The 27,959-nt window shown below is 43.5% G+C and overlaps 1 protein-coding gene across 1 annotated transcript in view; it reads left to right on the forward strand.

Annotated features, from left to right (window-relative positions):
- TRAPPC9 (trafficking protein particle complex subunit 9) overlaps positions 1–21,768 on the forward strand; it is a 334,571-nt gene extending 312,803 nt beyond the window's left edge. Inside the window, exons 22-23 of the mRNA XM_066625482.1 lie at positions 10,873–11,096; positions 18,536–21,768. Of these exons, the coding sequence (XP_066481579.1) occupies positions 10,873–11,096; positions 18,536–18,715 (404 nt within the window). The 3' untranslated portion in view covers positions 18,716–21,768. The remainder of the gene's footprint in view (positions 1–10,872; positions 11,097–18,535) is intronic.
- The last annotated feature ends 6,191 nt before the right edge of the window (positions 21,769–27,959 follow it).

The raw sequence follows: 27,959 nt of genomic DNA on the forward strand, positions 1-27,959 counted from the left end.
CCTCCACTATGACTCCTTCTCTTTCGTTTTGTCCCAGCGCCATGGTCATTGTCATCCTGATTTGCCAGAGTTATTATGCTGTGGTCAGTCAGTTCCTATTGCTTCTCTTCATCCGCCCATTCCTTTATATCATCATCATTCACTTTTTCACAGCCTGGAATTTATTGTAACAGAGATACCACAATTTTCTTGCACCATTTTTTGTGTATTTTCATCTTATAAGAACATAAGAACAGCCCCACTGGATCAGGCCACAGGCCCATCTAGTCCAGCTTCCTGTATCTCACAGCGGCCCACCAAATGCCCCAGGGAGCACACCAGATAACAAGAGACTTGCATCCTGGTGCCCTCCCTTGCATCTGGCATTCTGACATAACCCATTTCTAAAATCAGGAGGTTGCGCATCCACATCATGGCTTGTACCCCATAATGGATTTTTCCTCCAGAAACTTGTCCAATCCCCTTTTAAAGGCGTCTAGGCTAGACACCAGCACCACATCCTGTGGCAAGGAGTGCCACATCTTCCCAAAGCACCTTTCTCCATGATGTTGCCAGAGTTTGTGATGCGATCTCTTCCCATGACTGTGCAATACCATCTTTTAAGTTCATTTTCCTTAGCTTACCTAGAATGCCATCTTCATAATCTATCATCCCAATGATCATCATAAAAATTTACAATTATATTTTTCTTTAATGCATTGAGCACACCCTAGTCCATAGGATGACACAAATGAGGTGACATGAGGAGGAAGAGACATTATTACCTGTAGCGTTAGGCTAGATTACCCGTGATTACCGGGCTAGAATTGTCACTGTCACCCTTTCTTTATTTTGTTTATGCCCAGGAGCTGAATGTTCAACCTGGGAGGCTAGAGTTTTGGAAGGCAGCATTTTGTAGTTTAAGCCTGTCTCATAACATGTAGGGGTGTGTGTGTGTGTGTGTGTGTGTGTGTGCCAATTTCAAACACTGTCACCATTTCCTTTAGCAGTGTGGCATCCTTGGAGAGGCCTGTCATTCTCTGCTGACCACTTTTGCTTAAATAGCAGGCATGGTTCCAGCCCCACATGATTATGGCTGTACGATACGATGTTCTCTCCATTAACTTTTAGCTCCAAAAGTATTTTCAAACAGCCTGGGGCACGTCTCATTACATCTCCCTGTTATGGTGTGGGGAAAAGACAAATAAAAATCTTGGGACTAGATTGCAGACCAGGCTTCTTTCTCATCAGAGAACAGCATTGTTTGCTAGTGCAAAAATAGTATTTTGAATGCTGTAGTCGGTGCAGAGCAGTGAATCAAACTCAGATGGGTTAAAGGACAAACGTACACATTTCCACCCAGGAAATCAGCAGATTTGATGGGGATGCTGGTGTTGGATCCTAAAGGCTTTGATACGGTCATAGGGCTATATGCTTCTCAAGTGCAGAGTCACAAAAGTTGTAGGGCAGTGTAATAATTTGACCGTTGGTAATGTGGGTGGATTTCTTACACACAGACATTGTATTTTCTAAGCACAGGACGCTCTGTTATGGGTCACAAGCTACAATTGGGTCAATTGGGAAAATCTACCTTTGAACTCATTATGATTTTCACGTGAGTGTTCTTAATAGCTATTGGTTTGATACTAGGTACAAACAATGGAAAAAGGGGGGTCTATTTCAAAAGTACAGTTTCACTTCTTAAATTTGTTCACTAGGGTCGCAGTAGCTTCCTCTCCATTTCATCAGGTCACTTTTAATTCCCAGATCTATCCTTGGCAAACTGTTGATCAGTGTTCCCTTTAAGTGTCCCTCAATCCTGAGACTATTGCCCAAATTTGGAGGCAGTACAACTTTCTTCAATTAAATCTTCACACGGGTTGATGTTCGCTGGAAAGTACAATGCTTAGCTCACTGATCTTGGAAGGCTGGCTGGTTTATTTTTGTGTGTGTGCAAAGTTTATTTATTTATTTATTATAGATACAGGTAAGGAAAATGCGTTAAACTTAGGGCTGGGACTACATAGGTTACACATGGGGATATTGGCCATAGATTACAACATATCTTAATCCAAAAAAGAAATCAACAACGACTGAAAAAAAATAGTCATTGATACAGAAATTATCATATTGTCATTATACTAATTAATGATTTAACTAAACAATCGCTATTGTTTAACTAAAATTATTTATCCAGTCATAAAAGACTTCAGATTTTGCACATACAATATTCTTGCTGCTATACTGATATGTGCAATAAAATGTTTCTTATATTGGTCTTCAATTTCTGATATCACATTTAAGAAAAATATTTCTGGTTTGAATGGTGCTACACAATTCAATATCTCTTGTAACAATATATATCATTTTCCAATATTTCTTTACTTTCCACATATCCACCACATATAATAAAGAATTCCCTCATTCTCTTTGCATATCTCACAATTATTTGATGACCCAGGGTACATTTTTGCTGCTTACTCTGGAATTAAATATCATCTGTAAAACTATTTATATAAATTCTCTTTAGAAGATACCACTTTAATTATCTTAATACCACTTTAATTATCTTAATATTTGTGTTCCAACTTTGTTTTCATTTACATCTGCTTTGATTTGACATAATTAATGGAATACTCCTCACTTCTGAGGAGAATTCAATCCATTAATATCTACAAAAAAATTTCCACTTGTTATTCAGCCATTTTCGCTTTCTGTCTTAGTGTTTTCTTTGTTCTCTGTCTGGAAGGCTGGCTGGCTTAGACGTTCTCACTGAAAAACTGAATGGAAGCTACACATTTACCGTAGATACTCGCCTATGGGGCGATAAATTTGTCCCAACAGATAGCTCCTGAATCAACCCTTCGCCTTATCTGCGGGGCCACTCGGGGTCAGGGCTGTTTCAGGCACACTGCACAGCAGCAATGGTGCTGCTGGGGAGGGTGACGCACTACCCGCTCCCCCACCACGCGCTTAGGAAGCGCCCGACTCCACACCTCAAGCGGGGAGCCTGACGGAGCTGCTCGGCTCACCTGCCGGTCCGTCCTCCTCGCTTCTCGTGGGCATTGCAGTCCCGCCCGCTCAGCCTGGTCTCCTCAGCTCTGACTTCCTCCTCTTCCGCCCCTGCTAGTCTTTGCAAGGACAGGAAAGGGGAGCGAGGGAGCAGGTGCCTGGAGCGCATCCCATGCATGTCCTCAATGGGGCTTACTCCCAGGAAAGTGCGCATAGGATGGCAGCCTTTGAGCCCAAGCCTGTGCATGCCTACTCAGAAGTGTTCCATTATTGTCAATGGAGCTTACTCCCAGGAAAGAATTGTAGCTTGAAGACTGGGAGAGAGACGGGAGGGCTGCTTCTTCATGCAGTCTACAGCTCTGCATCTGCTTCTTCTGAGCGAGAGGGAGGAGGGGAGCCCCCCACACAGCCTCCCTCCCTCCCACCCCCACTCCTGCACTGCCTGCTTCTCTCTGCCCTTCAGCCCCAGCCCCTCTCTTCCCTCCACCAGCCTTCACTCTGTTGAATTGTTTTCTCCCCCTTCTCCTCACCTGCTGTGCCCCCCTTCTCTTCTCCCTTCCCCACTGTCCCTCTTTCTCTGCCCCCTATTTACAAGCCTTGGGATCAGGAAAACTGACCAGGAAACTGATTAGAGCAGCAGACAGCAGTTTCCATTGGCACATCTCCCCAAGACACAGAGCAGAGCTGAACCTGCTCCCCAGAATCACCCCACTTCTGTAAGAGTGAAGCCCCCCTGACAGCCTTGATCCTGCTGTAAATCAAGAGGAGGAAACAGCCCTCAGACCAGGTGAGGGTGGGCTTGTTCCAGCTGCAGGATGCACCTTCCCTGAAAGTGGAAACATTCCCATCAAATGTCTCACAAACTACAGTTCAGAGCACCATTACTTTCGAATAACACCCAATGGGTCTTATTACTTCGAATGGGTCTCATTACTTACGAATAAAGCAATGGGTCTGCTTCTGTGTAAATAGGGTTTCAGCTATGTGCAGCTGCACTTGGTCACAGCCATTTGCTGTTGCTTGTCTCTGCTGTGAATTGAATTGCACACTCCCAGTTGTGTTCTAAGTTGTATGCTATATGTGGAGCTTATGGCTTAACACACCAGACACCTTACAGGTGGATTTGTTTCATGGATCTCCTGTAGTGGTTGCCAACCTTTTAAACTTGCATATCCCTTGGCAGTCCATTTCCAGAAATTGTACCCTTCACATTAGCAAACTGTTTGCAATAATACAAGCCCTCATCTCCTCTATATGAAAGCCCAGACTTCATGTTTTTATCACAGTGTTTTCTCTTTGAAAGGCAGAAGATTCTGTGTTTGCGCTGTTTTGCACCAGAAGTGTCCTGAGAAATTCTGAGTGATATCACTTTTTTTATGTTTTAGTTTTTTTTCCTGTGCTGGTTTTCAATCACTGGTTCATGCATGAATTGATCACCAAAAATTAGCTATTGGTGGTGCTTTCACAGTCAACTAGCTACCTCCCTTCCTGCCTTGCTGGCCCTGCAAGGCATTCTGGAGCACTGCCATTATTCCATTCTCTTTCAAGTACCCCTAAAGGTCCTGTTGAGTACCCCTGGGGTTACATGAACCCCAGGTTGGGAACCACTGTTCTATTAGTATGTTGTTTACAGTGCAATTACTCTCTGATAGTGTTTACAAAAAGATGGTGAAGACCAGAATTTAAATGTTTATGAATAAAAATGAATCTTATGATCTTTTACTATATTTTTAATAAATTAGAGACTGTCAGTTCTTAGGTAACAATTACTGGTAGGTTATTTTTCAGGATCTCGCCTAGGGTAAAATCAGACAAAACTATAATCAGACACCCCCCCTAAGTTTATGACCCCGACTTATCCAAGGGTCATAGGAAAATTCCATGATTCTTGCCTCAAAACCTACACTTGACTTATCAGTGAGATTGACTTATAGGTGGATTGCCCTTTTAGCTCTGGATCACGTAGTTGTCCTTGGACGCCCCTCTGTCCCTAGTTGCCACCTGAATTCAATGCTATGCATCCCTCTGCTTGCCTTGGAATCACCCTCTTGTGTGCCTGGAAAGGCTAGTTCACATACTTTGATTCTGAAAGAAAATATGCATCCTGACAACCACTGCAGAGTTAGTTTTTCTTTCAGTCCACTAACCACTGCATACAATGAAATTTTTTTCAGAAGAATGCAGTCAGGCTCCAGAGAGTCATTGCTACTTACTCTTGTTAGAACATCATTTGGGATTATCTTTTTTTCCTCTCATTTAATTTTGGAAGGAAACAAAATGATACTAATACAATTTTGAAATGTTTTTCATGCATGAGAAGGTTGCCAGAAATTAAGCAGCTAAAAGCGATTATAAAAGCAACAGACTGTTCCACAAATTAGCTTTGGTGTTTGGATATTATGTGATGTACGTAGATTCTTCTTGCGGTTATGGCTTCTGAATGCATGTGATGCTTATGATTGCCTTGATTTCTGGTTTGATTGTTGAATGTTCTTTTTCTTAAAAAGGCAGTATGTGCTCAAATGGCTTGTATTTTAAAGGCAAGAAACTTTCAAGCTGTGTAGCATCATCTTGGCTCTGGTCTGTGAGAGTCTCATCTTTTCTGAGAGAGTCATTATCGTGGCCCATGGCTCATTTCTGGAATCCCATGAATTAACAAAACCCTGCACATTTTCTGGAAATAATTTAAGACCTTTTAAATTTGGAACTGCATTTAATGTATTTACTAATTCATTCTTATCCGAGTAGCATGCGTATTGTATGATTCTAATCTTCCATCCAAGTATGACTAGACTAGTCATTTTCAACCAGTGTGCTGCAAATGGCAAGTGTGCCATGGGAGGGTCATTTATTAGTAGGGCCGTTGGGGGATGTGAGCCCCCCACCAACAGCATGTTGTGCCTTGTCAATTGTCAAAAGATTGATGGTGTGCCTTGACAATTTTAGTACTTTGTCAGTGTGTCATGAGACGAAAAAGGCTGAAAATCACTCGGCTAGACCCAAGCTTTACTTAGCATCAGGGATAGAAGTTGCTGAGAGAGGTGACTTACTTCAGTCCTTTCCAATGACCAAATGAATCTCAGCCTGATCTTCAGCCTTATCTCAGTTCTAGTTCATGCAGGGTTACTCCCATGGGGTATTGGGATGCTCAGCTGAAAATATCGTAGAAGACAAGTGGGGCTAGGACTGACAAGAGGGTCCCATATAACATTTGTGAATCAGAACACAGGTAGTGCAATAGAAGTTGTCTAGACCCCAACCATCTGAATACGACTGTCGGAGCATTTCCTTCATTTATCTCCAGCAATCACACAGATCTTTTATTCCAAGCATAAATGCGTGTTACAAAAGCAGTGAACTGATATGAAATACATACAGAATTTAAGTGAAACCGCAGATACGGGCAAACACCTCCCCCCACCCTCTGGAGCCAAGGGGAACTCTGCTCCCCTCGCCTTGCCTCCAGAGTGTCCTCCGAGCCCAGCAGAGGCCACAGATGTCTACCCACAGCCTGTGTCGGGCTCAGACTGAACCTTAAGGTAAAAAAAATGCAACTTTCGGTTTCTCTGTGAAGCTGGAAGTGACATTTTTCATGCCTTATAAGACATTAGGAGACCTGGGGAAGCCGTAGCTTCCTGCCACGTTCTGTATTAGCTGCAGTTTCTGGACCATCTTCAAGGGCGGTTCCACGTGGAGTATTGTAGTAATCTAATCACAGTGTCAGTAGGACCTGGGGCACTGTGGTCAGGTCGGAACTGCACAGGTACAGTCACAGCTGGTGCACAAGCCAAAGCTGGGCAAAGGACCCCCTGTTGACATCTGCCACTAGCCAGTCCAAGAGGAGCTGTTCATCCTAAAGGACCCCCAAGCTGCAAACCTGCACCTGCAGAGGGACTGCAACCCCAGTCAGAGCAGATTGATGATCCAGCATCTGGATTTAGTTTCAACTTGTTTGCCCTCATCCAGTTTTTAATTGCCTCTAGGCAGCACTCCAGGATTTTGACTGCCACCCTCAAAGATGGAAGAAAGAAAAGAGGGAACTAGCTGTCATCCCCATATTGGTGACAGCCAACTCCAAATTCCTAGATGGCTTATCCCAGTATTTTATGTAGGTATTAAACAGCAAAGGGGATAGAATGGAACCATATCCAGGAACACAACCCCTGTGCAAATTGAGATCTGCCCAGAATTTCATTAACCTCATCAGGGGTGCCAAAGAACTTACAAAAATGTAAATACACACTGGATGGGTATCGGATCTCGTGTGGCAATGCAAGAAGTGACTGTCAGTTGTTGTTTTCTAGAAAGGCAGATAAATGTTTTTTTGAAAAATACATTACAAGCACCCAAATCTCGCCAGGTGCCAGTGATACAGACCCATGTAATTGTGTACAAGCACAAGTCACTCAATATGTAGAACCAGTGAGATGGCCAGAGATGTGACTGAAACACAAAGGGATGTGTGCTTTGTCCTCCTCCCCAAACAGCACCCCTGTTCCAGGTTGCAGGCCAGAGAAAAGGCTTTGCATCATTTAGTTCATTGATTGTATTTGTCTGGTCCGGGAGAGTGAAAAGAGTATCTTGCCAGAATGCCATGCATCTGGTCCCCCAATGAGAGGCAGCCACGCGCTGTGTGCTTCCCCTGCCAGCCTGATTTTCCAGCCTGCCAGCACCTTTTAATTGTTACGGCAGCATTCAGCTTCGCCTCTCATCTTCTCCTTTTCCAAAACAGTAATAATTTTTCTTTTTAATCTCACTCCCAGCAAGTTGAAGGTAGGAGTCCCCATTTGGCTGCTGAGCTGAAGATTTAGAGTGTTTGAATCTTAGATCCAGTAATGATTTACTCCCAAAACAGTGACAAGTGGCTGACCATATAGTTAAATTGGCCCTTCCTGAAGATGAAATTAGCATCTGAAGGAACTGGTGTGAGCGATTAGCAGGGGTGGCATCAGGATGGCAGCCAGGTTGGGCACTAACCAAGGACACACACTGATCAGAGATGCCACCCAGTTAGGTTTTCCCCTGAAGACCCCCGCATACCAGTAGTAGTGGGGGTATGAGTCAGCTAAAAGATTCACACACTGCTTTGTCCAGCATCTCATCCACAAATGGAAGCATCTCCCAGATGGAACCTACAGAGCAGCGGTTTTTAACCGCTGTGCTATGGCACACTAGTGTGCCGTGAGGGTGCCAGAGGAGGCAGGCAGCAGGAGCAGCCCAGGCTGCTTTGCATCTCCTGCTATGAGCAAGAGGAAGGCTGCAACCCAATCCTCCTTTACCTAGGAGTAAGCCCCATTGACTATTATGGGGCTTACTTCTGAGTAGACACGCCTAAGATTGGGTATCAAGTTGTTTGCCCTTCGTGCTGAGTGGGCAGTGAGAGAAGCCTGGAGGAGGTCTGGGCGGAGTGAGTGAGAAGGAGGGAGCCAGGGACAGGCAAGCAGGTATGAGTCTGCTGAGGCCAGCAGCTGAAGAATGGGCTGGCTGAGGGTCCACGAAAGTCCCTTCTCCTTGCCACAGTTGCCTGCAGCTCCCCAAAGAGACCCTCCCTGCCTTGCCTTTGCCTTTCAGAGGAGGGGTGTTGGGCCACAATCCTATTCACACTTTCCTGGGAGTAAGCCCCATTGACTATAATGGGACTTACTTCTGAGTAGACACACCTGGGCTGGGCTGGGCTCTCGAGTTCCTCTCCTAGCCCCACTTTCCTGGAAGTAAGCCCCATTGACTATAATGGGACTTACTTCTGAGTAGACATGCCTAGGATTGGGCAAAGTGTCTACTAGTCACACTTTTTCTGAAATACAGGAGCAGGCAATGGGGGGGGGGGAATGTGAGGCAAGTGATTCTGGACCTTTGGAAGGTGTGGACCAGTGAGGGGAGGGATAGTAGGAGAAGTGCTGACTACAATTATGAGATGAGGGGGGATGTCCCAGTGGGAGGGGGGTGGGTGGGGAAGAGGAGGAGAGAGAAGTGCCAATTACCTGCTCATGTATTTGAGAAAAAAGAGTGCAACCAAAAGCCCAATCCTAGGCATGTCTACTCAGAAGTAAGTCCCACAGGAACATCCCCCCCCCCCCAAGTCTTAGGCTGCAATCCTAACCACACTTTCCTAAGAGTAAGCCCCATTGAACAAAATAGGACTTACTTCTGGTTAGGACTGTACTCTTTTCATGTAATGATTTAATTGTATTAATTATATTAATTAAAAATTAATTGTAATATAGCAATTTAATGTAAGTAAAAAACTGGGAGCGTGCCTTGACAATTTTAGTGCCTTAACAGTGTGCCGTGAGCTGAAAAAGCTTGCAAATGGCTGCTGTAGAGGATCTCCCACTGGCCATTTGGGAGAGCAGGAGAGCCATTTGCCACTGCTGCCCATCATCTGCTGCTGTTAAACATGGGAGAGGAATGCAGGGGCTGAACGTACTCTGGAGGCTCCAGTGCGGGGTTTGTCCCAAGGTTCCAAGGAACCTGAGGTCAGCTCTAGTGGTGATAGTGACAAAGGCCATTTTAGAAAGTCTAATCATTAATTGTCTTTACCTGTTGCAAATCTGTGTGAGGAGGTATGTGTATGTTAGCCTTATCACAAAAGTAGATGATGAGTCAAAGAACTCACAATACCTAATCAGATTGCTAAACCTTTGAATCCCATTAGGTGTGAGATTTATGACCACTGGGATATCTCAGCATTTCTACTGAGATGTGGGCCAAAGGAGGTTTTGTAGACAGATCAGGATCTTCCTAAAAGCTTTGTGTCATTGTTTACATTGTTTATTTCTGAGATTCTTGATGCTTTTCACACTAGTGCAATGGTTCTCAAACTCTCTGGGAGAGGTATCTCTGGGAGAGTTTGAGAGCCGCTAAGTCTTTAAGGGGAGGGAGGGAGGCAGCGGAGGCAGGGGGAAGGCAGCGACGTGACCCCCAGGATTGCGCTGCTCAGGGGGGCTGCAGGGACTGGGATGTACTCACCAGTCCCTGCAGCAGCCTTCCCGGGGTGCGGGGAGCCCTGTGCGAGCGCCTGCAGGGCTCCCCAGCCGCTTTGAAGTGAAAGTAGAGCGATCGCGCTGGAGCGACACAATCCTGGGGATTGCATCACTGCCTTCCCCCCTTCCCCTTAAGCGGCAGAAGCCAGAGCCCTCAGTCTGGGGCATCGCGACGCCCCAGTCTGAATACCACTGCAGTAGTGAATCGTGCTGTTTCTCTCTCCCTCTCCAAATCCCTCCTCACACCCAAGTATACCTGTGTGTGCTCACCCGTCTTCAGAACATAACTGCAATCAAATCTAAGTATGTATAACTTTCATATTTGGCTCAAACCCTGGCCTCTTCCGTTTTCTCCCCTCCATCTGATGCCTCTTCAAACCACAATATATTGTGTAAGCTCCTTAGGGAAGGAATCGTTCTTTTTGCTTAGGCTGTGAATCTGCAAAAACATTCAAGGTGTGTATAAAATAAATCAGTTATACAGAACCTGCCTGTTATGCGGCATTTCTCATGCTTCCAATGTATTATTTTTATCCACTGTGGAGTCACTCCAGTGAAAAAGGATATTCTAAATATTTTCCATCCTAGACACACACTCCCTTGGTGACTCGGGTAAGTCTATCTGTCAGTCATTCTCTATCTAAACAACATGTATCATAGCTACCTACATCCCAGGGTGCTGGTAAGTCATGTATGAATAAATACTATAGAACAATTTCTCACATTGCATCGATCGGTTTAACAAATATATGTATGTAAACACACACGGGGGGGGGGTAGTTGTGTTTGTTTTCAGCTGCAAGTTTCCACTGTTTTGTTTTGGTGCCAAGAACTGTTCAGAATTCTCAGTTCTTGGAGAACAAACAGCTAAATCCATGTTTTGGTCTTTGCATTACAGATGTGTTGGTGGAGGGAAAGCTCTGTGACTGCGATATTGTAGCAGATTGCACAGTTGGGGACCCTGTGAAGCTGGAGGTGAAGCTGACCAATTGGAGCAAATGCAGTGTTGGCCCCTTTGCTCTCACGGTCGTTCCGTACCAAGATTACCAGAATGGCATCCACAACTATGATCTTCAGGATGGCGTCACATTCGTTGGATCCAACACCTTTCATATTGATACAGTAAGTCCAGAATGGAAAGTATTTCATCCGGTTGTGCGTTTTCTCCATATGCTAAACAGAGAAGAAGCAGTACTGGCTTGTGCAGCTTTGCTCAGTGATTTCTCAGAAAGATGCCTTAAATTCCTCATCCACCACATCACAGAGGCAAAGGGAAGATTTCAGTGTTGAGTGTCTTAGCTGGAAGTCCCAGTGTTTGTGTGGAGAGGACTAACTCCAGATCTAGACTTTTCTGCACCTGTGCTTTTAAAAAGAGAAAGAAAAAACAGTGTTCCACCTCTCAGGTGCAGGATTCATGTCTGCATTGCTATTTCAAATATGTCCCTTGCTGAGTCAATTACAACATGGTGTTAATTTACTCTAATTTGCACAAAGCCTTATGAGAGTGGGAAACTGTGTGTAAAATGATAGGTTTCTTTCTGTGCTGCAGGACAGATACGAACTGTCACAGCCTTCTATTGTAAGTGATGAAGACAGCATATGTGCAGAGTATTCCAATCAATGCATGTGGAGGAAATGTCAGTGCCCTGGGCTAATCTCTCTTTCCAGCCTAACCTGCTTCCCAGAGTGATTTGGGAGATGAGCAAAGAAAGAATTGTACAACACTCAGGGCCTTGCAGGAGTGGGAGTTCTGTGAGTCTTACCCATGCAGCTCCTGTAACATGTGTATGAAGGAGCCATGTGGACAGTGACAGTGATGTGTCTTAATTCACGCATTGCTGGAGCAGCATACAATAGCACAGGAAGAAGCTGCCAGGAACTCTGCCAATAACTGTGAATGGTCACTTTCAAAAATAGATAGAGGAAAATAAGAACAACCCATTTACACAGAGCACAGCCTTTTGTGCTCCACGGCAGCTGGAACTAGTAGCAGTAGCTGCTTTCTGACTTCCGCAAATAGCACTCCAGTAGCGTGTAAAATAGCTTGCTTCCAGAACACTGTCAAAGAGGCCAGAGCCACCCACAATAAGGCAATGGGGAGGGCAATACAGGGTGGGATGGGGAAAGGGCTGGGGTGCGGCAGGAGGGGGTAGCACCGGGCACATGAGACTTGCACTGGATGCCAACTTCTCTCGTAGCAGCCGGCATGCTCCCTTTGTCTCCTTGAAATTGCTCTAACTAAAGTGCTGGTGCAGTTCTGAGGAGACATTAAGAACATAAGAAAAGCTGTGCTGAATCAGGCCCAAGTCCCATTTGGTCCAGCTTCCTGTATCTCGCAGCGGCACACCAATACTTCAGGGAGCACACAAGACAACAAGATACAACCTGTGTCCTGGCGCCCTCCCCTGCATCCCATTGTTGAGCAGACGCATTGTTGAGAGGAGGATTATGAAGGGTTAAAGAACCCTTTCCCCTCCCAAGCCTCCCAATCTGCACCCCACACACCATAGCATGCAGCACAGCTCGTTTTGACCTGTTTGCGTGCTATGGATGGGGAAGCCATAGGATTTGGCTTGCATTTCCTTATGAGTACAGAAAAGATATGTGCAGAGAATCACGAGGACAAATGTGTATCTATAAAGGTGCTATAAAGATGCATCTCGTGTGTCTGGTTATTTAGAAGTCAGCGTTGCTTGTGGCTCTCTATCGTGTACTTTCATTGGCAGACCTGCATTTCCCACTGTGTAATGTAGGAAAGCTTTAGAGAACAGCCGGTCTCGGTAGGAAGGGACTTGCTGATACATCCTCCATACCAAGCCTCTTTATGGAGCGCTGCTAAACTCATAGAGTTTCACAGAATGTCCAAATTGGAAGAAACCTTGGAGGTCATCTAGTCCAGCCCCCCCACTTGGTGCAGATGAGTACAGAACAATTTGACAGCTTTCAATAGTGCAGCTTTATCAACCTCCAGAGGTAGATATTTCGAAGCTTCCTGGTTCCCAGTTGGCTTGTTCATACTGCAGCTGAGTGAGGCTGAGAAAAATTTGTGCCGTAAGAGCTGACTTGCCAGCTTTCCTACTGCTTTCCTTTGTGCCAGAATCAGAACTGTAGAAAGAGAACCTCCCCCCGCCCAACACTTTTACCTTGATTGATGTTCCCCTTTGACTTTCTCTTGGCTGCCTTAAATCCAGCCACTTTTAATAACCCTTCTGCTTTGCTCTAATATTTTCTCCTGAGCAGCTTGTTAGGCCAGACTTGATTCTTGCCAATTTTTGAAGACAAGTAAACAAGCAGAAATGTGAATGGGTGAGGTGCCTGAGGACTACAAACAACCAAATGTATCCTATCTCTAAAAAAGGAAGATTCAGGAAACTACAGACAGGTCAGCTTGACCTCAGTACCAGGAAAGATCCTGGAACAGACAATTTATCAAAATGTCTGTGACCACTTAGAAAATAAAGAGGTGATTTCTAGGAGCCAGCATGGGCTTGTCAAGAGAGAATCATGCCTAACTAATCTCATCTCTTTCTTTGGTAGAGTGACTAGCCTAGTTGACTGTGGGAACACTGTGGACATATAATGTATCTAGATTTCAGCAAAGCATTTGTCAAAGTCTCCCATGACATCTTTCTGGAGAGCATGCGAAAACCTGGGCTAGATAATGCTACTATTAGGAGAGTTCAGAGTTGGTTAAGGAATTGTGTCCAATTAGTACTGTTATATGGCTCCACATCAGTCTGAAGGGAAGCGTCGAGTGGAGTACCACAGAGCTCTGTTTTGGGCCTGGTGATCTTGAAAATTTTTATAAACGATCTGGATGGGGGGATCAAGTGGGTGTTTATCAAGTGGGCAAATGACACAAAATTGGGGTGGGAGAGAAAAGACAATGCCCTGGAAGACAGAATTGAAATTCAAAATGATCTTGACAACCTTGATCATTTGCCCCATGTCATCAAGATGGTTCAACACAGAGAAATATAAATTAAGAACATAAGAACAGCCCCACTGGATCAGGCCATAGGCCCATCTAGTCCAGCTTCCTGAATCTCACAGCGGCCCACCAAATGCCCCAGGGAGCACACCAGACAACAAGAGACCTCATCCTGGTGCCCTCCCTTGCATTTGACATAGCCCATTTCTAAAATCAGGAGGTTGCACATACGCATCATGGCTTGTAACCCGTAATGGATTTTTCCTCCAGAAATTCCTGTACATAGGAACAAAAAATAAGAGGCCCAGGTACAGGGTGGGGAAAACCTGTCTTGGCAACAGCATGCGGGAAAAATTTCTTGATGGCTTTATAGACCACAAACTGAACATGAGCCGGTTGTGTGATGCAACTGCAAGAAAACTGAATTCATAACTGGGCTGCGTTAGAAGAGGCAAAGATTCCAGAGCATGAGAAGTGATTGGCCACTTTATTCTGCATGAGTCATACTTCACTTGGAATATGGCATCCTGTTTTGGCCTTCACTTTGTAAGGATATTAATAGGCTGGATTGGATTCAAAGGAGAGCAACAAAATGGTGAGGGGTCTGGAAACCATGTCCTATGATTAACTGATAAAAGGACTCGATATGTGTAACCTGGAGGAGACTAAGGGCATGTATGATAAATGTCTTCAAGTACTGAAGGACTGTCATGCAGAAGAAGGTGCAAACTTCCTTTCTGTGGTTCCTGGGGACAGGACTAGAACCAATGGTAAAAGTGTTTTGTTTCCTGTGAGTAAGACAAGATTGTAGCCAAAGTCTTATTGAACACAAAGAGTTTACTTCTGAGTAAAATAAATAACAGCATTTGGGTTGAAACTATAGGGAAGTAGATTTAGACCGGATATGAGGAAGAATTTCCTAGTTGTAAGAGCTGCCCCGCCCTGGAACAGTCAACCTTGTGCAGTAGCAGGCAGTACTTCTCACTTAAAGTTTTCAAGCAGAGAGTAGATGGCTACCTGTCAGGGATGCTGTAGTTGCCTGCAGTGATCACAGGGTTGGACTAGATGACCTCTAGACATTCTTTGATCCTATGTTAGTATTTATTTGTTTATTTTTATTTAAAAGATTTCTAACCTGCCTTTCCTCTGCTGAAAGCTGATGCCAGAGGCAGCTTACAATTTATATGTATCAGAGCTTCATGGCTGAAAAGGGATTTGAACCAGGAACTTCCAGGTCTAAGCAACTCCCAAACAACTGCACCATCCTGGCTCTAAGGACCCATCTCCCTGGTGCCTCCTCTCTCCTTGGAATGTTAAAAGGTGGTTGGAGTCTGGCTCTTCAGGACTGGCTCCTGTTCCATTTGAATTTGCGACTGACATTCATGTTGGGAATCCAGCAACAAGATATGACTAGAGACTAATGTGTGGAGCTGTAATAAAAGAGAATAGGAACAGTGCAACTTTGCTTTTACATTGATCTCTCTAGATTCTAGGAAAGCTTGCCTTTGAGGCAGATGTTTCTCAACCATTTGCACCACTTGGAGAGGAAAATATAACAATCTCTTTATCCATTAAAGTCCCTGGTGGATACAGCAGCGTATGCTTATTTTGAACTTGAAGCATAAGAGTGATTTTCAGTGACAGACTATCCTGGCCTCAAGCTCCTTCCAAGAATGATATGTACTAAAGTATCTTTAAGCCATTCATACCCTCAAATTCCCTTTAAAAATGCTTCAGGACCTGTACAGTTTGTAGAGTCCTTGCTTGCTTACTTAACAGATATGAGAGAGCATGATAATGCTTTCAACCAGTTGTTGGAACAGTCACGTTTGTTACCAGTTCATTTCCATTTCCAGTTCAGTGTACTGGTTTTAACCTTTTCAAACCTGAATGGCATGGGACCTGCATATCTAGAGAAAGACACCAGCTAAGGAACTCGAGCAGGGCCTTTTCTGCCTATGGAACAACCTGCTGGAGAACATACAGTCTTCTTGTACCTCCCTTTTAACTTCTGGTAAATGATGTAGGGCTCACCTTTTTAGGAAGACTCAGGAGGTTATTTCAGGTAGTTCTGATTGTTCTTACGATTCTGTCTGGAGCTTTGATTTTCTGATATATATTTTATTGTTTTCTGGTCTTATCTATCATATGGCTTAAATATTGTAAGCTGCCTTGGGCTAATGGACGGACAGGAGAGTAGCTGATGAAAGAGAACACACAGTTTCCGTGTCAGTCTCTAGGGCTAGTAGCACAGCATTGTCAGTGTATTGTACACACAGTTTGTGTATTGTTGACCGATTTAAAGAATGTATATACCGATGGAACCTGTTTATACATAGATTTTATATGCCTCCCAAATCTCCCCTGGACCCATGTTGAGCCAGACTTGGCCCCACCTGAACCCTTTCAGCCTTTTGGACCATTCTGAAGCCTGCAGAGGCCGCAAGCGGACACACACAGCCCCTGCAGGCTTCAGAAAGCCTCCGGAGGCTACCAGAGCACAGCTTTGGTTGCCTTTGGAGGCTTTAAAAGGGGCCAAAACTGCAGTTTTCAGTTTTTGCGGCGGGGGGGGGGGTCCAAGAACAGATCCCTGGTGGATCCCAAGGCCCCAATCTATAATAACAGATCCCTCATGGATATTGAGGCCCCACCTTTGAAAATAAGCTCCTGCACAGGAACATGCTGTATTGGAACACTTCCTCTTCCCTCATAAGATAAGCTGCTAACCTCTTTTGTTTATAGTGGTAGCCCTTATTTATAAATTACAGAGACTTTTTGCAGCTTCCAGAAAAGAAACTACAGCACTATGTGTACTTACAGAAAACCTTTTAATAAGGATTAGTAGCTCTAAATGCTGCTGTCCTGCACCTAGATAGCCACACACAGTTCATGTAGGTGTCAGTGGGATTTCCCCAGGCCTAGTTGATGGCAGGACTGCAACTTAGCAGTGCAATGGAAATGGGACATTCTGCAGCTTATAGAAATCATCTGTTCTACCGAACACAAAGGATGTGTGTCAGTGTCTCTGGTGTCAAAAGGAGTCCACTGTGTTTATATAGTAGTTCTAAGGACAGAAGACACAGGTGACCTTATACATTGAGGAACCTTCTTCCAAGGAATTTGGTGGCTTGCCTCATAAAAACAGAAGAGCCCTGCTGGATCAGACCAAGGGCCCATTGCATCCAGCTTCCTGTATTCCACAGTGCCCCACCATATGCCTTTGGGAACTCATATGACATAAGATACCTGCTTCCTGCTGCCACTCCCTTGCATCCAGCATTCAAAGATAGGCTACCTCTAAAGCCAACATTCATTGTGACTTGGAACCTGTAATGGACTCTTCCTCCATCCCTTTTAATGTAATCTAGTCCAGGTGCCTTTACAATGTCCTGTGCAAGGAGTTCCACAGATTAATTACATACTGGGTAAGAAATATTTCCTCCTGTCTGTCCTAACACTCTCACCTGTCAATTTGGGTAGATGTCTCCTAGTTCTGATCTTGTGTGAAAGGGAAAAGAACACTCCTCTATCCACTCTGTTCATCCCATGCTTAATTTTATGTCTCAAGCGTATCCCCCCAGGTGCCTCCTTTCTGTGCCCCCAGAGCCCCAAACACCCCCAGTCCGCTAATCACAATAGTCACTTTCTTCTGCACCTTTTCCAGTTCCACTATATTCTAGATGTGGCCTTACCATCGATTTATACCATGTCCTAATATTGATCATTTTATTCTCAATCCATTTTTTAGTTATCCTGAGCATGGAATTGACCTTCTTTACAGCCACTGCACACTGGTTTGATACTTTCATTGAGCTGTCCATCGCCACCCCAAGATCAGTCTCCTGATCTATCACAGACAGCTCAGGACTCATCAGCATAAATGTGAAATTTTGATTGCCTTGCCCCAGTGTGCATCACTTCACACTTACTTACATTGAAACACATCTGACATTTTGCTGCCCATTCTCCCAGTTTGGAGAGATTCTTCTGGAGCTCTTCACAATCCATTCTGGATTTCACTACCTATAAAAGTTTAGTATAGTCTGCAAACTTGGCTACCTCGCTATTTATCCTGAACTCCAGGTCATTTATGAACAAATTGAAAAGTGCTGGTTCCAAGACACACAGATTGGGACACCCTGCTTTTCACCTCACTCCACTGTGGAAGTTGCCATTTGACACCCACTCTTTGTTTCCTGGTCTTCAACTGGTTCCTAACCCATAAGATGACCTGCCTGACTAGAGTTTTTCAGCAGCCTTTGCTGAGGGACCATACCAAACACCTTCTGAATGTCCAGATATAAAATATCAATGGGTTCCCCACATACACATGCCTGTTGACCTTTTCATAGAAATTTAAAAGGTTCGTGAGACAAAACGTATCCTTCCAGAAGCTGTGCAGATGCTCCCTCAGCAGTGCTGAGTTTCTACTGTTTCTTTGTATTTCAAATCTGTTCATAAACACACACGTTTTTTAAGAATCCGTGTAAAATTCTCTTTGATTATAAGGTGCATTTTATGAAGGTGTCTAAATTGTTTTGGAATGCTTGGAAGAAATTATTTAACTGCTTCCTACTGCCCGTAAATATCTGCTGGTTTTATCTTGCTGTCTCTCACTCATCTCTTGCAGGTGAAGCCAACAGAAAACTCAGTGTGCATCGGAGCCCTCCTTTTCCTCTATACGGGTGACTTCTACTTGAACATCAAATTCCATGAAGACAGCACCAGCAGGGAGCTTCCTCTCTCGTGGTTTTGCCTGCCCAGTGTTCACATTCGTGCTGTGGATCCTGTGATCCAGACTAAGTTGTAAATGTACCATACAATATTGCATCAGCCATCATGCTCAGCAAGACTGGGCATGGCCTCCACTTGACCTCAATATGTTGCTTTCCAGGCTTAGATTAGAGGTGCATTCAGATCCTTTTCACAATGGGCTGATAGTACTTTGGACGGCTGCTTTGTCAAGTTTGAGAAGTTGCAACTGAGTATATTGAGGATTTCCCCCACTTTTCAGGTAGTTTAAAGCATAAGATTCCCGCTCTTCTGTTGCAACAATCCTTGCTTTGTTGCTGAAATACAACATTGGGCTTTAGCAGCCAGATTCTTAGGTGCAGGCTTCATACTGAGTGGCAGCTATTGTCACTTTCCCCTTAACTTTTAGGATTATTTGAGAATCTTCCGGATGTAGGCATGAGAATACAACCCTGTTCTCCCCTCTCTTCACCTCCTCTTCACCTCTCTCCTGTCAAGTTCACACAGTCTGGGGCCTGTGTTCAACTTGGGTCACAGAATGGTGTTGTTGGTTTTGGTGTAATGTTCATGTTCATCCACTGTACTCCAGTTTACTCAACCACTCTTGTTGGTCATCTTAGACTGTCTGAAATGACGCAGGAAGTGGTGGAACATGCCAGTAAGAACAATGCCATTTCATGGCATTGCCATGCCATTTGTGAGCATTGCCAGTTCACAAATCAGTTAGCAAAAACTGAGAATAAACCTTTGCATGGTGACTGCCTCGGCATGCAGAGTCCATAAAAAATGTTTTAAGCACTTCTTATGGCAAGAAATCACTATGGCCCTGCCATTGTTACTCCTCAGGTAGAAGGCTCTAGTAAGAATCTTATCACTCTAGTTCTACTTCCCTTTCTTTCTCCTCTGTCCTTACTAGTCAGAGAAAGTAACTGGTGAACTGGTTGCACTGCATTTCTTTAAACCCTGGGTTTTCTTAACCATGCAGTTTGTTCCTGAAATGATGTGGAAATAGAAAGCCCCCTCTTTCGGGACTGCTTGTTAACAACTGAGTGTAAAAATTGCTAAATCAGCCCCTGAGTTGGCTGTGTGGCAAACTGTGACACCACACAACTGGTTTTTGAAAAATGTCTGGTTTACACTGAAATGGTAAACTAACGTGGGTTAGTCTATGACTTAGAATGTCTTAGCTGGTACTGGCAGAGTCTAGCCTTGATACTGCTTTTTAATCTGAGTGAAACTTCTTGCTCTGTGTATTACACATAGCTAGCAGGCCTTTTTTGTTTTTTTTACTAGAAGTAAGTTCTGTTGCACTGAATACGCTTAAGTGTCTGGTCATTCAGGTAGTGGATTTAAAACAAAACAAAACACTGACTTGAAGGTCACACCATCAACAGCGTTCAACCTGATTTGACATTCCTGCATTTTACTTCACAAGTCATGGTTCTTTGAAAAATATTTTCACAAACAACCCCCAGCCATGTTTCAACCACCTAGCATGCTTGTTTGGAATCCAAAGATAAATTCAGATGGACTTCACTGTGTGCACATTTAATTAATTAATTAATTCATCTGTGGAAACACCACAGATGTTGAACGACAGTATTGCAAGGACATCCCTGTATGTCAGACATGACCATAGAAGCTACCGCCATATCATGTGGATGCTTGCATGTCTTCTTGCATGCATTTGGAGCTTATTCTCTCAGTGCACATAGATGTGTGATGTCTTCTGATCTGATGTTGACCATCCAGGGGTCTTGGTACAGAAACTATGACTGTGCATTTTTGTTTAAAGCAGCGCCACCCTTCCCCACCATTTTTCTGCAGTTAGAATGAGAGAAAAATGTCCCCCTCCCTGAACTAATAGTCTCCATTGCTGTGAATAATGGTATTTAGTTGCCCACAAAGGACTCAAGGACCATAGAAAATGCCACACTTAAAAGCAACCTCATGGCTATGAAATTTTGTCTTCAGCCCATAGTAATCTACATTTATGTTGGATTTTACTTGGTTGGATACATCTACATCAGCAGATGCCTCTTGACTTGGAGTGAAAGTCTGCCAAGTTTTAGGATTTCACCGTGACTTAAGGTGTCTTCTGTGCCACCAAAGTGGCTGAACTTCTAAAGGAAACTGGGGAACAAGGAACAATAAAAATTAACTCTGTCTTTTGAAAACCTCTCCACAGTCCTCTGCTATAGTAATATAGGACACTTATTTATTCTACTCTGGAGCATTGTCTAAATAACCAGAGAAGTCTTGGTATACTCCTTTTTTAAACATATTTCCAGTCATTTCATGACACACTTTCTCTTTCAATGAGCAGAAAATATTGGAAATGTGCTACATTATCTGCTAATCCTGATCGCTCATCTTAATGGCAAAGAACATTTCCAAAGGGGCAAATGTTTGTGCTCTCTTGGAGTTTCTTTATGAAACTCCTGCCATAGCTGTGAGTGCCTCTGTGCAGATAATATGCATGTGTTTCCTCCATCTTGCAGGCCCCTGTCTCACTGCTTTCCTGAAGTCTGTGCTCACTAATAGATATTGTTCTGCACAAAGTGACCTCTGAAGTCCTGTTTCATTATAGAAATGTAGCATCTACACCTCCCTTTGCTAACTTATCTGCTCTGGCAGTCTACCAGTTTTCCTGCTGGCCTGCATCTCTGTGCAAAAGAGGAAACTGATTGCTCAGCTTTTGGGGGGATGCAGGAGGTGGGGGGTTTCTTATTGTACATTTTCTTCTTAAGGTGTCATCTCACAGGCCCATATTCCAAGGAAAGTTGCTATGGCTCCATTAGTCTCTATCTTTTTAATTTTCAGAGTCCCACTGAATTTCTGGCCGGAGCTTCAATGCAGAATTACACCCTTTCAGCTCCTCCTTTTCTAGAAATGTAAGTGGGTCTCTTTTCTGCCTTCCAGTGTGGTATATAATTGGCCAGCTTTCACGTAGAACTGATGTAACCTCACATAGAGGAAATAAATCATTCTCTAATTTAAAAGCTGTTACAACCTAAGAGCAGAATTTGATCCATTGTACATATATGCTGGAAAAATTTATATCATATGTAAGCTGAACTTACCAAATAAACATTCCTTTTGGTTGTGTCACTACTTGCCTGCTTTCACTGTGTATCATTTCTGATGTCATTTTGATATTTGCAATTACATAGCACCAAAGCTCTGGCATGCCTTGGAGTCCTGCCGAAGAGTCTTGAATTGTCCCTAGGTCTGGAATGCAGAGCTACTTTGTTTATTGAAAGTGTGCTTGTGAAAAACAGCAAATGGTCCATGATTGTTCTTTGTCCATAACTTCATTGGTTTTTAGAAAATGTATCCGGACACATCCCTTCTGATCCCATCTCGCTCTGCCACCCTCATCCACTTAGAGGTCTGCTGATTCCTCAAGTGGCCCTGCCCTCCCTCTTTCAGCACCTTATCCCTAGAACAGCCTCCCACAATGCTTAAGTAATGATGTCACCTTTCTTACTTCTTCCCAATCCCTCTTTTTCCATGGAGCAGTTTGTGCCATTACCTTACCATGACTATGCATAAGTAGGTGTAGCTGAAATATGTGCTATTTCTTTCTTGATTCACCACAACTTCCATCAGTTTCCCTTCCTCTGTTGGGTCACTTTCTAGATTGTAAGTCTCTTTTCTCTATACAGCACATCAGTGGTGCTCTACTAATAACAGCAGATCTGCCTGCCTGAGTTTCCTGTTCTATGGGGCTTGCAGTCTAATGGATGGAGGAGGTCCTTAGTCAGTTCACCTCCCCATTTGTTTCCCTCCTCAGAGAAACCAGTGTGAAGGCTACTTGTTGGCAGGCAGACATCCAACTAGGTACGGGGTGGAAACATGACCCTTTATCCTAAATTTCTGAAGACGGTGACCCCTGTGTGCAGCCAAGGAGTGACTGTGCTTATGGTTTTGATGTGATTTCAGGGTGAGAAGCACCAGACTTCCCAATGGGGAAACAGTGCTATCCTGGAGATCACTTGCCACCAAATTGATGGAAGGCAGCAGAGAAACGGATTGGCAGCCATGCCGTGTGTTGATGAATGCAGTTATGTTATCTCCCTGTATTGTAATAGCTAAACTTCACGTCTGTTTCAGTATATTGTCTGATACACTTTTCAGCTCTGTTAGCCATTCTGAGACTACAAAGCAAGCTAAAATATGAGCATCATTTCCAGTGCTGGTTGCTGCCCATGGGCCCATTATGCCGTTTTGGCAGCTGCAGTCCTCCAATCTATCTCTGTGTACATCTTGTACGTTAATGGAATTGTGTCAGCCATCACCATTATTGCTTTTTAACTGGACTGTGCTGATTGAGCAGTCGACTCTATTGCTTTGAAGGCAACAAGAAGCACAACCATTTGTGGTCCTATCAGGTGCAGATCACAGAACAAACAGGTGGGTGTTCAAATCTGGAAAATGTGACTATCTGTATCACGTGTGGGGCAGCTGGAGAAGGCTCTGGCACATGGGGGCCTGGTTTAAATATTAGCAGGCTGAACTTAAAATGCAGGCATCTGTTTTATCATCCCTTGAGTCTGTAACAGGCACCATGTCAAGGCTCCCATTGATTAACTTTACAGAGTCCCCAAAACAAGCACATTCAAAACAACCAGACTGCAATTCATATTTATTTTATATTTCGAAATGATCTAGATGGGGACTTATTTTGCTCCTGGGAAACAAGAAATTCTGTTGGTATTCATATTGGCAAATTCATTCCAAGCGAGGCCTGAAACACTCGATCTGTTTGAAACTCACTGTTAAGCCACGGGAAACCATCTTGGGATGATCCTTTTATCCCCGTCTGCCGCATTCTTATGTTTTGCAGTTGATTTGAGAACTCAGTTCTGTAAAATGCAAAAGAACTCAAAAGTAAATGTGGTTCTGTATGATTTGTTATGTGAAAGAAAATTCTGTTAAATTAAAAAGTTACAAAACAGAATCAATTTTCAAGACCTAGAAATGGCCTTGTGCTTTCAAATGTCATGTTTATAAAACATCAGTATAGGTAATATAGGATTCACAAGCTGTGGCTACAGCTTTAATGATGTGAGCTGCTGGTGTAGCAAAGTGACTGAGAGACAACCCCCTTTGAATCCCCCTTTTTTCAGCATTTGCTTGCCTGCTGCAGTATGGAGATGAGAATAATACAGCCTTCCTTGCAGAGTTGTTGTTAGAACAGCTTCAATATAAATGCTTTAAGAGTGAAGCAACTTGCATGCTTGACATGGATGTATGCTAAAAAGATATGACAAGTGGGGCATGGTTGGTCATAGGCTTGGAACTCGTGTGGACTTGATCCCATGTCTGATCAGGTCTGATGTGTGCTGCCGTTTGTGCTGGAGAGTTCTATCTATTGCTGTTAACTCCAGTTGCTAAATAGAGCTTCCTTGTTTAAAGGCAGTATACCTCTGAATATCTGCTGCTGGCGACAAACAAGGAGAGGGAAAGGCCAGCTTTCTTCCCTGTTTGTAAGCTTTCAAGGGCACATGGCAGGCCACTATTGTAAACAGATCACTGGACTGGATCATCCTTTGGTAAATCCTTTTCTGCCGAAGTGTAATGAATTCAACTAAACTGAAGCATCCTGTTTATGGAAATGTGTACCTTGGCTCAACGATCTCCGACACGCTTTCTCTCAATACCGAGCTAAACAAACGCATCGGTAAAGCAGCTACCACGTTTTCCAGACTCACAAAGAGAGTCTGGTCCAACAAGAAGCTGACGGAACATACCAAGATCCAGGTCTACAGAGCTTGCGTCCTGAGTACACTTCTGTACTGCAGCGAGTCATGGACTCTTCGCTCACAACAGGAGAGGAAACTGAACGCTTTCCACATGCGCTGCCTCCGACGCATCCTCGGCATCACCTGGCAGGACAAAGTTCCAAACAACACAGTCCTGGAACGAGCTGGAATCCCCAGCATGTATACACTGCTGAGACAGGAGGGCAGGAGGTCTGGCTCAGTTGGTAGAGCTGCCGCCTTGTATGCCTGAAGATCTGAGGCTGCCAGTTGTCCTTGCATCGCAGCTGTGGTCTACCTGTAGGGTGCTTTCCTTGCATGAGTTCTCCATAGAGGAGATCCTTTGGGATTCGGCCATCATCCATTCTCACGACATGACCAAGCCAACGCAGGCATCTCTGTTTCAGCAGTGCATACATGCTAGGGATTCCAGCTCGCTCCAGGACTGTGTTGTTTGGAACTTTGTCCTGCCAGGTGATGCCGAGAATACGTCGGAGGCAGTGCATGTGGAAAGCGTTCAGTTTCCTCAGCGTTCATAGATCTCACGAAGGCTTTCAACCTGGTCAGCAGGGACAGCCTCTTCAAGATCCTCCCCAAGATCGGATGTCCACCCAGGCTCCTCAGCATCCTCAGATCCTTCCACAAGGACATGAAGGGCATTTTCACTGATAGTTTGAAGAAATCTCCTGTTGTTTTTGTTTTTTTTAAAATAAATATACATTTTTATTTTTATTAAAAGCAAATACAAAAAATTAAAAAGTAAAGATATTGCAAGTTGTGTGGCAAGTATGGAGATCTCAAACTGTATTTCTTTGTTCTACTACAAAATCATACAAAATATTAGCTATCAAATCTTAAAACAGTCTGCACTTATTAAAAAATACATTTTCGACACAAAAAGAAAAATGAGAAAAACGTAAAAATTAAATCCCCTATCTACTCGTCAAATCCATAGATTATTTGGCCCATTTTCCCCTCAATGCGCAGGAAATCCATGAATGGTTTCCAATTATCTATAAAAGTTTTTACTGACTTATCTTTAAGAAGAAATCTCCTGTTGTTTTTAATTCTTTTGTTGCTTTGCAAACTGCATTAGATAGTGTAAAGGTGCTGTAAAAAATTTGATTAGATGCTGATCTGTATAGAAATAATTTTCAATTCATTTTTTATAAGCAGTTCTAGCCTGGACTATGTTTTTCCTTAGGGTATATTGTTTACTGCCTCAATTATCTTGGTAGAAAGTTAGGATATGCGCGTCTGAAATAGAGAAGCTCAATTGCAGAAATACTCCTGTACCATAACTGCAAATTCTTGTGCCACTACTTGGTACTCATCAATTCCTGTTCCTTTTTATCACTGTTGAAGGGGAGTATAGCAATATAGCTGTAACCAGAATGGAAAGCATGGCTTTTATTTCTCCTTCTCCCATTGGGCAAGGTACAGTAATCACTTTTCTCTCTACCCTCAAGAAATTTTTTTTCCAAGGGTGAGTGCCAATTATTGCCGAATTTTGGTTGGGTAGGAAGGGACAGCTCCACGGCTTCGTTCTTGCAACACTGAATTAAAACTCATAAAAACCAGTGGCCTTCTTCCAAATGCGACGCTTTCCCAACAGTTTGCAATCACGGCACATTAAAGAGTTGTACATAAACACACATCAGAGCATGAATCAAAATCAGCCAGTTGTACATAAACACATTACTTCTGTCTAGTGTGGTGGCTGCTGGCTACATAAGGACCATTTCCTCTTCTCCAAACAGTAAGTCTATAAAAAGCAACCAGACAGTTTGTGTGTGAACAGTTTGTACTGGGAGCAATTTACAAGAGTTAGTCAGGAAGGGAGAGTTTGCCGAGTTTGCGAACAGACCTCGGAGCAGTCTGCGGCAGACAGCGCTGTGATTTGCCATTATGAAATTCTTCATACATATTCAAGCTTTTTTTCTCACAGAACAAACACTGAGAGGGCTATAGGAAAACAATGCACTGATGGATTGCTCCTTTTATTGAATATGAAAAGGCTTCATTTGGGAAGCCGGGATGTGGTGGGGAGCAATTCTATTCAGGAAAATGTTTATTTTAAAAAGAAAAGATAGAAAGAAAAGAAGAAGAAATGCTATACATATAGTAAATAAAATTTGCTCTCTTGTTAGCTGCTTAGAAATGACTCTGTGGGTTTCATTGATGATTGGAGAGAGAAGCTGTGTCTTAATGATGAAGGCAAAGGCCCAGAGGCTTTCAGGTACAAATCATCACCCTCTGATCAGCAACTCCTGTCTACTTCCTGACCTCACTGCAGTGATCATATGCAGCTGAATTCTATTGATTGTCCTTGACACTGCACCACCTTGGTGCTGCTTGATCAGCTGCATAGCAAGGAAGTAATACTATGTGACATGGGTGTTACCTATTACACAGGCCAACATACATTTTGCTTCCTTAAATGTTACACCAATTCCTGGGTATATTTGGGGTGCTGATTCAAAAAATGGCATTTCGTTTTGCCCTATCACGTCTAGTTTTGGAGATATAGTATAGCCTCTTTAGTGAATGGTTCAAGCAGCTTCCTCATAAGGAGAAAGCTTCTCCCTTGGGAGAAACTGGATGTTGTCTCAGACATTGTGCTGACCTTTGGAAACACACTAAAGCAGTAAGACTTCCCTTTTCTGTGTGCCTCCAGAACTCATAGCTTGGTCAGGGAAGATATGCCCCGTGTTTGATATGACTGAAGACAACTAGTCCTTCACCTACATTTGAGAAGAGGCTGTTGCTAAGTAGTAATAAAACAATGCAAAAATGACCTGCAAATATCCAAGATTTGATCTCTGGGAGCAACTTCAGGTAGGTGTATTTATTGATTCCTACTGATAAAACTGGTTTTTGGGTTATCTGCTTCATGTTCAGAATCTTCTTTGATGGTGGTGATGTTGGTTTGTTTTGAACAACGGAAATGAGCAGTTGCCAAGACTGCATGCCAAACTCCTTTGAAAATCTGAGAGTGTTTCAGAGTTGGTTTGTGACACGCGATAGGGGGTGCTGTCCAAATGAAGGAAGTGCCACAGGAGCACACCAAAAGGAGATTTTCTACAATGTTCGTATTTCTGACCCTTTCCAAGTATAGGCAGTCTTGGCGGTGACTGCAGCAAAGAGGTGACTATTGTTTCAAATGTCTGATATGTTTTGAGGGCATTTGGTAGGATTTTGTTTTCTATAGGTCATGTTTGGTATTTCATTGCCGCTTTAGAACATTCTAATGTGAGCTGCCAAATGATTAATGTTGTTGGTAATAACTGTAGGGTTGATTAGTGAGTAATGAACTCTCTTGTGTTATATGGCCCCAAGGTTATTGATTACAGTATATGATTCTTATGTAACTCTTTTATGGATTTTTCTTATAAAATAAAAAATGATCATAAAAGCATAGCAAATAAAATAATATAAAATTAAAAAGCTACTGCCAAGAATGATCTGTCTTGCTCTCATCTCACTTATAGATTCTGCAAACTTTTATTGATACAGTTTTACAGCTATTATATCTCT

The sequence above is a fragment of the Tiliqua scincoides genome, chromosome 4 (assembly GCF_035046505.1).
Source record: "Tiliqua scincoides isolate rTilSci1 chromosome 4, rTilSci1.hap2, whole genome shotgun sequence".
Lineage (NCBI taxonomy): Eukaryota > Metazoa > Chordata > Lepidosauria > Squamata > Scincidae > Tiliqua > Tiliqua scincoides.